The sequence below is a fragment of the Procambarus clarkii genome, chromosome 20 (genome assembly GCF_040958095.1).
Source record: "Procambarus clarkii isolate CNS0578487 chromosome 20, FALCON_Pclarkii_2.0, whole genome shotgun sequence".
Classification (NCBI taxonomy): domain Eukaryota; kingdom Metazoa; phylum Arthropoda; class Malacostraca; order Decapoda; family Cambaridae; genus Procambarus; species Procambarus clarkii.
Window position 1 is genome coordinate 29,135,279 of NC_091169.1, and position 12,241 is coordinate 29,147,519.

The following is a 12,241-nucleotide window of genomic DNA, read 5'->3' on the forward strand; positions in this document are numbered from 1 at the left end:
GAAAATCAGTACATTCCACAAGGAGGTGCATGACTAAGTGAGACAATAAGGATCAGGGGAGCATTCCATTAAATGTCCACGAATTAAGCATGTATGGCCAATACATAACCTTGCCAAAGCCGTTTCCCACTGTCGTCTACGGTGGTAGGAAGAAGGTGCACATAAAATTACATAAAGTTCTGCCATGAAGATGCTAGTCTCCAGAGATAGGGGGCACATATAGGAAAGAAAAAGAAAAAAAAGAGTAGCCAACACCATCTGCAGACTTTGACCCATCCATGAAGAGGGCAATAGAGCACGAGTGGAAAGATAAGTGTTCCAGGAAAAGGCATTTCATAACTACAAGGAGTGGAAACCTATACCATGTGGGTCAGGGTCTTGCAAAACTTTGCAAGTGGAACCCGCCATGCAGGCAGGGATGGAATGACACGAGGAGAAATATTGCTAAAATGAACCGAGAGGAAATCTTGGAAGTGAGACTGTATCTGCATAGAAAAAAGTTAGGTAAGGTGGTGCCCACATGAGGGGGTAACAGTCAAAGCACTGTATAAGCAAGAGTGAGGATGTTGCAGGGACAAATGGTCACAATGCTCCTGTAAAGACAACAGGTTTCAGTATACAAGCTCAGGGTATAGAATAGATGAAAAGTAGCAGAGCCGAGGTGTAACTCAGTATGATGCAGAGCATTAAGATGATGAAAAGTCACAGGGAAAGCAGAGGGATAGGCAGGACAGCCATAATTTTGTTTAGATACTGTAGCACAAGAGAGGTGTGTGTATCTATCACCCCCTCAACCCCACCAGGAATTATGGGATAAGACTACGTATGGTAAAGGCCTTATAGCATTCTACTTGGAGGCAAGATATATCAGGTGAACAAAACAAATGCGAGCCGCCCCAAAAGTTTAGCAGAATCTTTATACCAAAGGGGACTACCACAGAGCAACAACGGTAGATAAAGAACAATCTGCTGTCGAGTAAGCACAGTTCTTAGTTGTAGAGAACTTGAAACCACGATTGCTGGCCCAGGACAACATGGCATCAGTTACAAGTTGAAGCTGTCATTGAAGGAATTCGTTATTTTTAATGTTGAAGTTTAATAATGTTCATTACCCTAACAGGAAATGTAAGTCCTATTCAAATCATATCCTCAGACCTTGATAATGCAGATTTTGCATATTTCAATTCCTTACATATATACAGAAGTGTGGTTTTTTATTCTATATTATGTTTGTTATTAAATATTTCTATAACTGAAATATGTACAGAATAATATTGAATGTTCATCTGTCTGGTTAGTATAGAATTGTTCTATACTAACAAAAGCTCTCTCTTTTGTCACAGGTACAGGTTATTAGACCCCATTCATGTTGCCCAATTAAGACAGGTGGAAAAATTGGACATAAGTGTATGAAAATTTTACCTTTATTGTATAACTATTTTACACAACTGCACAAATGACACAGCCAGACCAAAACTCAAAAGCATACAGCATTTACAATAATTACAAACAATAATTTTATTTGTAGTACAGTACATTCCTATACACTTCTGAAACAGAATTTGTATGTTTCTATACAGTATAGACAATTTTGATGAGAAAAATTACCAACACTAGAAACAGCCATATTTTACACATGTCATATAATCTCTAGATCCCAGTTTTTCTTTCTGATCTTCTCTTGTAACGCAACTATTTCAGACCTGGTCACCTTCCACGTTTCCAACTGTCCTATGTAAGCAAGTTGTGGACATGCACTAATTAAGGCATCACAAGACTTCATTGTAAGACTTGAGGGTACTCCATCCATAGTTCTCAGAGCACTTTGAACTTTATAAATAAATTTATGAATGTTAGATAACAATGGTGCAGCTCGGAGCAAAATATCATCATCTAACTGACCTTCGCCATCCTCATCTGTGATCATTGAAAGGACAAATGTTGTGAGGAGTGGACAACCACGAATAAAGGTTAAGAGAGCATCATCGTGAAGTACATTCTGGCCATGAAACTTAAGTGTGTGCAGCAAGGGAAACTTGGGTTTTTGATCAAGAGAGCCACTCATCTGTAGTGAAAAAGATCTAAGTGTTAACTGTTCTAATTTTGGAGAAGTCTGACAGAGGGAGATAAGGATAGGCCATTCCTCTTGATATCCTACATTGATATCTAGTGTTGTTAAGTTTTTCAAGTATTTACCATGAACATCAAAATCATCTGTGAAAATGGTAATGTCTTGAGCTTTTGAAAAACTTTTTAAAACTTTCTCGGTTACTTCAGTTGGTGCATAAATACCAACTTCTTTAACCTGTGTAAAAACTTTTGACAAGTATTCTGGATCTGGCTCCTGCATAGATTCCTCATAAACAAATGAAGGCCAGTTAGATTTTGGATAAGCACCATGATGAAAATTGGTTAGTTTTTGTGGAATAGGCAGTTTTACAACATCTTCAAATTCTTCAGTTACATAAATCATGGGTGCTCCAACAAGATATTCGAGGTTTGGCATACATGCCAATATCTCAATAGCATCGCTAGTAATGTCTAAAGTCTCAACACCCTCAGGTAATGCAAGAGTCACCAAATCCCTGCACCCAGGTGTAAGTCTTATTTGTCCATTACGAGAGAATAAAACGTCCCCATAAAGAACTTCAACATTAGTAACAACTGGAACATTATACTTTGGATTGGCACAGTCTGCAGAACATCGCAAAATCAGTATTTTTAGATTGGGACACAAGTATGCAATTTTCCTTACAAAACTATTATGAACAAAATGGGGCAACTTAATGAACCTCAGTGTTCTTAGCCCTGAAATATCAGCATCAAAAGCATAACTAAATATATCAAAATATGGGCTTTCACAGACTTCACCACTCCTTTTAATGGTTTGGCCTTCCCAACAAAGCAACTTCCATCTTTTCAACAAGTGTGATACATGAGAGAGATCCAAGGCTGCGACGCCCTTTGTCAGCAGACATCTTAAGCATGAACTTAGGAGAAAGCCTAAAGTATTTAGAAAGTCCAAGTCTTCCTCATAAACTCTTATCTTTTCTTTTGGTCTTGGAATTTCTATTCTAGATGCAATCACATTTATCACAGTTACTAAGATTTCTTCATGAAATCTAGGAGCTAAATTGCATGTTAAAAAGTTTCTGACTTCTCTGGCTAACCACTGGGTAACAGCATTAACTGTTCTGTACTGCTCTGGAACGGGAGTAAAATAACCAGCTCTGGAATAATCAATTTCTTTGTTGCTCTCATATACATCACTGTAGGTCAAGGGTTCGATATAATGCCAGTCCACTTGCATACTACCACCATAGTCCAAAATATTGAATGTTTCATCTAGTATTCCATCATTAATCTGATTGCCAACAACATTTCTATTGTCAAGTCTAGTATTTTCCAAACCAATGGTACATTTGCCACCTTTTTCACCCTTATACCATGATGAAAAAACACTAAACATGTGATTTGCTATTTTCCAGCTACATAACTTCTCCAGCCGATCAACAGGCTTCAGAAGCGGCATCAGTGATCCTTTGTGTTAGCCCAAAACCTAAATAAGAGAAAAATAGTTAGATAATTCAAATATAATCTAATAATTCATAATTGTACATCAAATGGATGAGCAGTCTTTTGAACCCTTCTGCTGTAAATAATGCTCGTGAGCACTTTCAGAGCGTGTGCAGACCATGCCAATGAATGCGGAGGCACTGAGACACTTTACATAAAGTCTGCAAATGTTTGGTAGAGCACAACTACCAGAGGTCTCTGTCCCCCGAGTAGCCTTGATTGGAAAAATTTGGGAATGGACCAGTGCCCACCTAACATTGGTTGAAAAACACATCTCTCTCCCGTGCCACCCTGCCAGAGCTCCAGCGGCTATGTCCCACCCTGCCAGAGCTTCCAGCAGCTATGAACAGCCTTGGATTAACCAGTAAGCATAATAAGCACTATGCTTAGGGCCTCAAGTAAATAGGGGCCCCATAAAGTTTTTTCCAGTGCTGGATTTACAATGGACTATGGTGTAGTGTTGCTGCTGAACCAGAGCACTAAAATGGCAGGCCCGCTATAGATGAAAAAAAATTAATATTATTATAATATGCTATGTACCTTCAAAGTAAGAAAGCAATGCAATAATAGGTGTTTTTTTTCATATAAATAATATTTATTTACTGCAATATATATACAGAGTACCAACAAAAGAACCAACATAGGCCAACATAAGAATTGCTTTTAGAAACTTGTGTAAGGAATCATTCAGAACCTTGTATACCACATACTGTATGTCAGACCAATCCTGGAGTATTCAGCTCCAGCCTGGAGTCCATATGTACCTGCTTGATGTTGTTCTGGGAGTTCTTCTACTCCCCAAGCCCGGCCTGAGGTCAGGCTTGACTTGTGAGAGCTTGGTCCACTAGGCTGTTGCTTGGAGTGGCCCGTAGGCCCACATGGAATGGAATGGCATGGAATGGACTTTGGGTCTTCTGTTTGGAGGACAGGCTGTATGAAGACGAGCTGCTTAGAGAGGTGGGATTTGAGCAGAGGTCACGAACAAGCACTGCTCGAGAGATGATGAGGCCGGGCTGTGTTGCTGAAGCAACCTGTCCTCCTGCAACCTGTCCGCTTCGTTCGTATGCGTTACATAAGGCCAAAAATCGTCACACTAGAAAACGAAACTGACTTGCAAAAGCAACGCACAGTCTCGTTTGGTGTTTTAGGGCTTCTGGTAGGTTAGGACAAGGGGGCACTTTAAATTGACCTTTTTCTTGATGTTGGAAAACCTTAGGAGGACGGACTGCATATTCAGAACTGAAGTCCTCAGAGGGTCACTTTCAGAGGTGGGTTAGGTCACGTTATTCATTTTCAGAAATGGATAATGTGAAAGGAGGGGGGAGGGGGTGACCAGGAGGGGGGGGGGGGAGAGGGATGGGGAAGGGGTAACCAGGAGGTGGGGGAAGGGGGGGCCTGTGACACCCTGAACGCAATCACGATCAATGAATCAGCACAAAACATCCTCAACATCTTTCCCTGATGCCTGGAGAGTCTTCCAATAACCTTAACTTCAACTGAAACCTTGCAAGGTAGGTGTGCAAAAACACCCCTTCTCCCCCCCCCCACCCCTCTTCCTCCATCACGGTTTACCCCTGGTGCTCACTCACACACATACCATGTGTAATTACCCAAGTGTAATTACCTAAGTGTAGTTATAGGATGAGAGCTACGCTCATGGTGTCCCACCTCCCCAGCACTCTGTCATAAAGCGCTTCAAAATTACAGACTTGGCGTGTACAGTTCTAATCAACCCCAAGACACTACAGCTTCGACACAGAGCAGACAGCAGATTACGACCGCATCGAGCTACAACGCTCTCACTCCCCATCGAGTTTAGGCACTCACGATTCCCCATCGAGCCGCCACGCTCTCCTGAATAGAGCTCAGCGACTCCAGCCGCACTCAGCTCTCTGCTCTGCTCCAAGCTCGGTCTGAACATCTACAACAATGCCAACAACCGACTACTGTAATCAAGACTACTAAATAAATATGAAACTCACTAAACATTGTCTCTCTAATCTACCCGACAACATAACCTAATCGTACGTTACAAGTTTCTCTAAAATGTGTCCAATAAAATGGTTTGGAACTGAAATTACATAGTCATGCATCAGTTTATAATTCAATCTCAAATAAAAATTAAAATAAAATAAAAAGGACAGTTTAAATATGTTTTATCCTGAAAAGGCAGCATACATGGACAAATCTCTCACCCTCAACACATTTCGATCCAGCACATTTGGTTATGTTTCATTTAGTAATTCACATAGCTTTGTTTTGTTTCAATATTATGAACAATTTATTCTAATAGTTCTATGACTAACTTAATAACTTAGCTCTATATAAATACATTCATTGCTAGGAGTGAGAGTTGAATTTGTATTGACCCCAAATAATGAGGAAGTTGGGGTGGACTCGCTTAACAGCCCCACAAGCCTTCACTGTCTCTTATATGGTGTTGCCAACTTGCTACCGTGCAACCCGATATTTTGAGAAAAATCATTATCACGTGCTTATGTGCTGTATGGATTATATCACTAATCTCACTTGCCATGTCCATCCCACAGAAAGCTTAAAACATTTTACAACTGAACCAGTAAAATGAGTCCCCTTACACTGGACCAAACCAAAAATGCCCTGGCGGCAATAAACGGCACTCAATTGCTGTTGCATAGAAGGGTTTATCAATGGTAGAAATGAGAAGAGTCAGTGTCTGCTAAAAGTAATTTACCGCTATTAGTGCCACCAACCGAAAATCTCCAGAGATGTCCAACAGCTGAGACGCACTCACCACGTAAACAAACTCCACACTCGCGTACCGGCTAAGATGTCTCCAAGTCAGGGTCACCTTCTTCATTTTCCTATGAAAGCGATAACAAATTAAGCTAATACATACAAGGAGAGAATGATAAGTGACTGAAAATGTCTGTGGCTTACAACTCTGAAGTTGACTATCTAACGCTCAGTTGCTTCAGATGATTTAGATGTTGTATACTGACTAGGCTGAAGGTGACTATGGGTTCCCCTTATCGGAGACAGGAAGCCTTAGTTGGTTAATCGAGGTCCTCCTAGAGAATAATATAATAATTCATATTTGTAACAAATACAGAGGATCTGATTACAGTGAATATTTAGTAAACATTTGTATTTTTTTATTAAAACAACCACAACAGTTGCATAATTTATGGGTACAGTACTTCATAATTCACGGGTTGCATAAATATAATCCGATTCATGAACCCAATGTATCTTCTTGTATATAAATAAATAAATTCACAATCAATAATTCCTTGTTGGTTTATCCCGGACGTGACAGAAATGGTATGGGAGCATTTCCTCTCACCTAATAAACCTGTTCACCATAGTGATGTCAAGCATCATACTCACCTTACAGTATTCAGATTCAGATTCAGATGTTTATTCAGGTAAGGTATATACATACAAGTGATGTTACATTAATGGATTGATATATAGATAGAGCTAGTACATACAATGCCTAAAGCCACTATTACGCAATGCGTTTCGGGCAAAACCTTGTATACCTTGTATACCAAAACACAGTATACCTGATTTACCTGTGGTTCACTACTGGCTATATCCCGTGCTACTTGGAACTTTTTGTTTCAAGTAGCGGAATCTAAAAACAACACAACAACCTGTGGGCCACTAACCCTAGTGGTTCAATGAGGACAGGAAGCCGGCGGCTTGTCGAAGTACTCCCCCCTCCCCCATCATTTGCCTTGATGATCTTTTCCATGTAGAATTTAAAACTTAACACAGTTTTGGCATTTACCGCTTAGGCGAGTAGGCGGTTCCATGGGCTTATAACCCAGGGGGTTAAAAAAAACATCTGATTTTCAGTTTAGGAAATTCCTAAATCAGTTTTCAGTGAGGTCTCCATATTTGAATACAGTAATCCAAATGGGGGGGGGGTGCACCAGAGATTTATACAGTTGAATCATTGCCTTCTTTTCCTTTAATTCAAAAGTACGTTTGATTATTCCCAGGGGTTGATTAGCTTTTCTGACTGCTGATCCTACCGGTTGTGCAACTTTTAGTCAGTGGTGGATTTTGATTCCCAGGTCCTTTTCTTCACCAATCTGCTGTAATGTATTATTTGGATTACTGTATCCAAGAATAGAGACCTCACTTTCAGAAGGTCATAGCTACTCTGGAGAAAGTGCAACACTGGGCAACAAAAGTAATTCTAGAGCCAAGCCAGGAGCCAAGTGTTACAAGAATGTAACAACTCTTGTATATATCTCAAAAAAAAGTCATCTCTCGTATCAGAAACGGTTGAGGGCCCCAGGACTAACAACATAGCAAACAAGGCATGACAGGGAGGTTCTCATTGAAACCTTTAAAATATTAAACAAATTGGAGGATGTTGATCCTAACAATTTCTTCAAAAGGTCAGATGTAATACAAACAAGGAGCAAGGTTGAGCAAACAAACCTCAATGTAAGACTGGGAACAGGTGTTAGTTCATTTATTATGCACCCCATATCCATCTTGTGGGCGGCAGTGGATTTTTTTTTTTTTTTTTATTAAGTTATGAGGTACATCTGCATTAGTGCAGCTACCCTAGACTATATGAAGTGGAGTACAGTGTGTCAAAAAAAAACTAACTAGGTGATGCTATAAAATCCCCATCACACAGGATGGTTAGTCATACAGAGACATGTGATAGGCGGTCTGCACTGGCAGACTCCGGATGCATTTTGAGGATATCAACAACACAAGATTGAATAAGGTAGCAGTGGTAATACAAGTCCCCATCTCGCAGGATGGTTAGTCATACAGGGCCATGTGTTTAATAGCCTGCACCAGTGGAAAGGGTTACAGGCACATAATAGTCTCGGGGACAAAACCCCACAATTTATTTTGCTAAGCAAGTTACAATCTTGATGAACTATAATAGTTACAAAATTCAATGCACATCGTCACATCAACAATGGGCTCGAGACCGACCACAAGTACAGTTTTTAAATTAAGCAACTGACATGTGGAGAGCTAGTGCCACAATTGAACAGGAGATGCTTTTTCACCCACAGGGTTATAAACCCATAGAACTGCCTACTCGCCAAAGCTGCAAATGCCAAAACTGTTAGATTTTCAAATCCACCTAGAAAAGATCAAGGCTAATGGGGTGGCCCCTTTGACAAGCAGCCGGCTTCCTGTCCTTGTCGAGGGCACTTATGTTAGTGGCCCTCTGGTAAAAATCAGGTAAATCTTCAACGGAACAATTAGTTGCATATTAGATCCAAACATCACAAACCAACTTCATCTACTGCATATCCATCTCACAGGCAACTATCCCAATTTTTGTATATATATCATTTCCCAGCAGGTTCTTTAGGTGTTATTTGTATAATCTACTCACTTGGAACTAATTTAGACAACCCCTGTGAAATCTACTAAGTGATAATACTAAACCTATAAGAGCTTTGCGAGGTATTTTAGCAGTCCATAACATTACAAGAAATTACCAGAACGCTGAGCATTCTCTAATACCAGTATTCTGATAAATGTCAGAGTAACTACAGAACAAAGTGCAGCTCACATTGACTTTAACGATTATAAACCAATATCAATTAATTCAAAAATAATTATAAACATAAAACTATTTTCTGAACTAAATGAAAGGGAGGATATTTTCAGGATAAAGCACAGCCAGAAGCGACTATAGAATTTGGAATGGATAGGAGGACAAGATTAAGTTTGGATTTACCCAGGTCTTTATGTAAGACATGGGTAAATATTGGTGTGGTAATAGGGTTATGGATTTGTGGAACAAATTAGCAGTCAACATAATGGACATAGGATCCCTTGATTGTTTCAAGTGTAGGTTAGACATTCATATGTATATATGAGTGAGTTTGGGTGGATATAAATAGGGGCAGCCACATATGGGCCAATAGACATCCTGCAGTTTCTTTGATTCTTATGTTCTTATCTATAAGGCGGAGGGATGGAACAGTGCACAACCACATGGATACTTGAGGATTGAATGCCCTCTACATGAAGCGAGGCTATCCCTGTAGTGTACTGACAAACCAAGTGGTTGAATGGATAGTTACTCTTTCAAGCAAGGTCCTGTCATTCCAATGGACAGGACTATGCTGTCAAATATTTTTGACAATGTTGGTAAGTTTGGTATTGAAGTTAATAATCATAATAAACTCCAGCATCAATCTTTTCCATAACACCTTAATGCTTGATGGAGTAACGACCAGTTCAGTTCAGGAAATAATAGTTTTGTTTATAATTTTTGTATTAAATGACCTAACCAGCTTATCTTTAGCAAACATAAGTGGTAAACACTGATGGGTATTTCTGAGGTCAAGCAAAACACAGAATGCAGGATTTTTTTTATTTAACTATAAATAAAATTATGTAACACAAAGTAGAAGCGTAAATGAACATTGTTATGGTATTCATGTAAGTAAGCACAGTTAAGAGGTGCTGTGCATGCATAAGTGATGTGAACAAATTCCAGGTGCATGTAGTAGGAAGGGAATACAGCTTAACCAAAGGTCCAAATTTGTAGGAAGCTGTATTGGGGCAGTGAACATAAACTACTAGGTAACAAGATGTGTGTGAGGAATGCATGAGGAAGTAAGGAGGGTAAGGGGAGAGTGCAAGTTAGCAGGCAACTGGTTGAAGTTGTGAACAGAAGTAAAAGTGGGGGTGTAAGATGGGGATGGGGGGTCAGGCATAAGCCCCTCACCCTTGAAAAGGTGTGCACAAGGGAGTGAGTTGGAGTAGAGGGGTGTGTGTGTCAGCAATCACAAATGCCAGTGCTGGGTTTGGGGAGTCTGTGGGATGGTGTTACAAGAAAGATGAAAATGTTGCAGTGTGGGGCAGCTCTTGAATGTCTTCAGTGATCCACAGTCACGCACAATTAGATCAGGACTGGGTCGTGTTCATCCTATAGGTCAGTGTTAGCAATTTGGATGTTTTACATCTAGATCTAGATGATTTAGTTATGTCAGGTTGTCAGAAAATGCTATTCCGATTTAGATGATCTACATGGCTTTAAATAAAATCTTGGATGTTTTTAGATGATTTGACCAAATTTGTACCAGAACAGATATTTGCAAGTCACCAAGTCCGAGCGTGCTATCGTACCTTTATTTTTTTTCACTGGTTGGTTTGTTGTTTCTGTATAAAGCAACTAGCCTCACTGCACACACAGTACAGACAATTAGTACAGGACTAGAACTGATGACTCGGTGGCATCTGTAGCTGTGCAACAGTGAGTTTTTGAGTAATGGCATACAGTGAGAGCATTTTTAAATAAACTGATAATAGTGCTTTGTTGTCATAGTTTATTGTACTGTATGTGATTTTTGAATAACTGAGACACCCACTTAAGAGATTTGGGCAGCTCGAAGAAACTCCAGTCCAACCTATGTTGCATAGACTGTGTGCAGCTGAGGAGAGGACTCCTGACCCAACAGCTCCAAACCCAAAAAGAGGAGGGGGAACCAAAGGCCAAGGAGGAGACCTGAAGACCCACAAATTACAGGAAGAGGAGCAAGCAATAACAACCTTCCATGATGCAGAATGGAGATGACAAGCAGAAGTGGCAACCACCAAAATAAGCTCAAGGGCCTGCAAATCTGACACTGCTGAAGACCTACCATGCTCGGCCGAGCGGACAACACGCTGGACTTGTGATCCTGTGGTCCCGGGTTCGATCCCGGGTGCCGGCGAGAAACAATGGGCAGAGTTTCTTTCACTCTATGCCCCTGTTACCTAGCAGTAAAATAGGTACCTGGGTGTTAGTCAGCCGTCATGGGCTGCTTCCTGGGGGTGGAGGCCTTTAGTGTCCCCGGGCCGCGGGGACACTAAAGCCCCGAAATCATCTCAAGATAACCTCAAGATACCTGACCAACAACAGGCAAGGTTCAACCCTACCAGATTGCCTCCAAAAAATGGCGACAGCAGAACCCCCAAAGAAACAACAACTGACTGACAGGATGACAGGCAGCAGCAATCAAAACAACTGGAGCAACAGCACCCTTGGTAAGAGGAGCCAAAAAAGGCTGAAGGACATGGCTGAATGGAAAATCTGGGCCAGCACAACACATAAGACAAGTGGAATGCTGCCACTGCCCCCCTCCCCCTAAGGAATGGGTTCAGTAATGCAGCCAAGGTTGCCAAAGCTGGTATGCAGGCAACAAGGTCCAAACACCCATGACCAGAGCAACCAAAGAAGACAAGAAAATGCTGAATAGCACACTGAAGCCAACCATGATGGCCCCAAGGCAGAGCCATGTTCCACACCCACTGCCTGGGACAGAAATGTGTCATCCCAAGGAGAAGGACTGGAGGTAGTGAGCTAGGTGTAAAGATTTGCATCTCTATCAGGAAGAGATAGCTCAACTGCCTTTGCTTGTGAAATGAATCGAAATACCCCTGGAGACGGCCAAGCAAACCCTGCCCCAACTGTGAGACCCTCAGACACTCAGGGGGAGGGAATAAAGTGCAGAGGAACTCGGGCAGAGTACACTAAAACCCAGATACAACGCAGGCCCAGCTCTTGGATATCCAAAGAGCATCTAGATGCAAACCCCGAATATAGAAAATCATTCAAATAAAGTAGCAGCTACCTGGCAAGTTTCATGTGAGAAGCAAACTGACAGTGAATGGAGATGCATGCACAAACAATGCAGGG

General features: G+C 41.0%; 1 protein-coding gene across 5 annotated transcripts; it reads right to left on the bottom strand.

The window, feature by feature from the left end:
- Positions 1-1,410: 1,410 nt before the first annotated feature.
- Positions 1,411-6,636, bottom strand: LOC123755359 (uncharacterized). 5 transcript variants are annotated; one of them, XM_045737908.2, is made up of 2 exons: positions 6,496-6,636; positions 1,411-3,559 (listed from the first exon to the last, which is right to left on the bottom strand). In XM_045737908.2, the coding sequence occupies exon 2, from the start codon at positions 3,530-3,532 to the stop codon at positions 1,640-1,642; it is 1,893 nt and encodes a 630-aa protein (XP_045593864.1). In that variant the 5' UTR covers positions 3,533-3,559; positions 6,496-6,636; the 3' UTR covers positions 1,411-1,639. The 5 variants fall into 5 exon arrangements, with proteins under 5 accessions (XP_045593864.1, XP_045593865.1, XP_045593863.1 ...); XM_045737909.2 differs by having other exon boundaries at positions 6,350-6,568; XM_045737907.2 differs by lacking the exon at positions 6,496-6,636 and adding an exon at positions 6,309-6,462.
- Positions 6,637-12,241: the final 5,605 nt, after the last annotated feature.

Bases quoted from the DNA above. Each gene is read 5' to 3' on its own strand.
- LOC123755359 (XM_045737908.2), bottom strand. From the start codon at position 3,532: ATGCCGCTTCTGAAGCCTGTTGATCGGCTGGAGAAGTTATGTAGCTGG.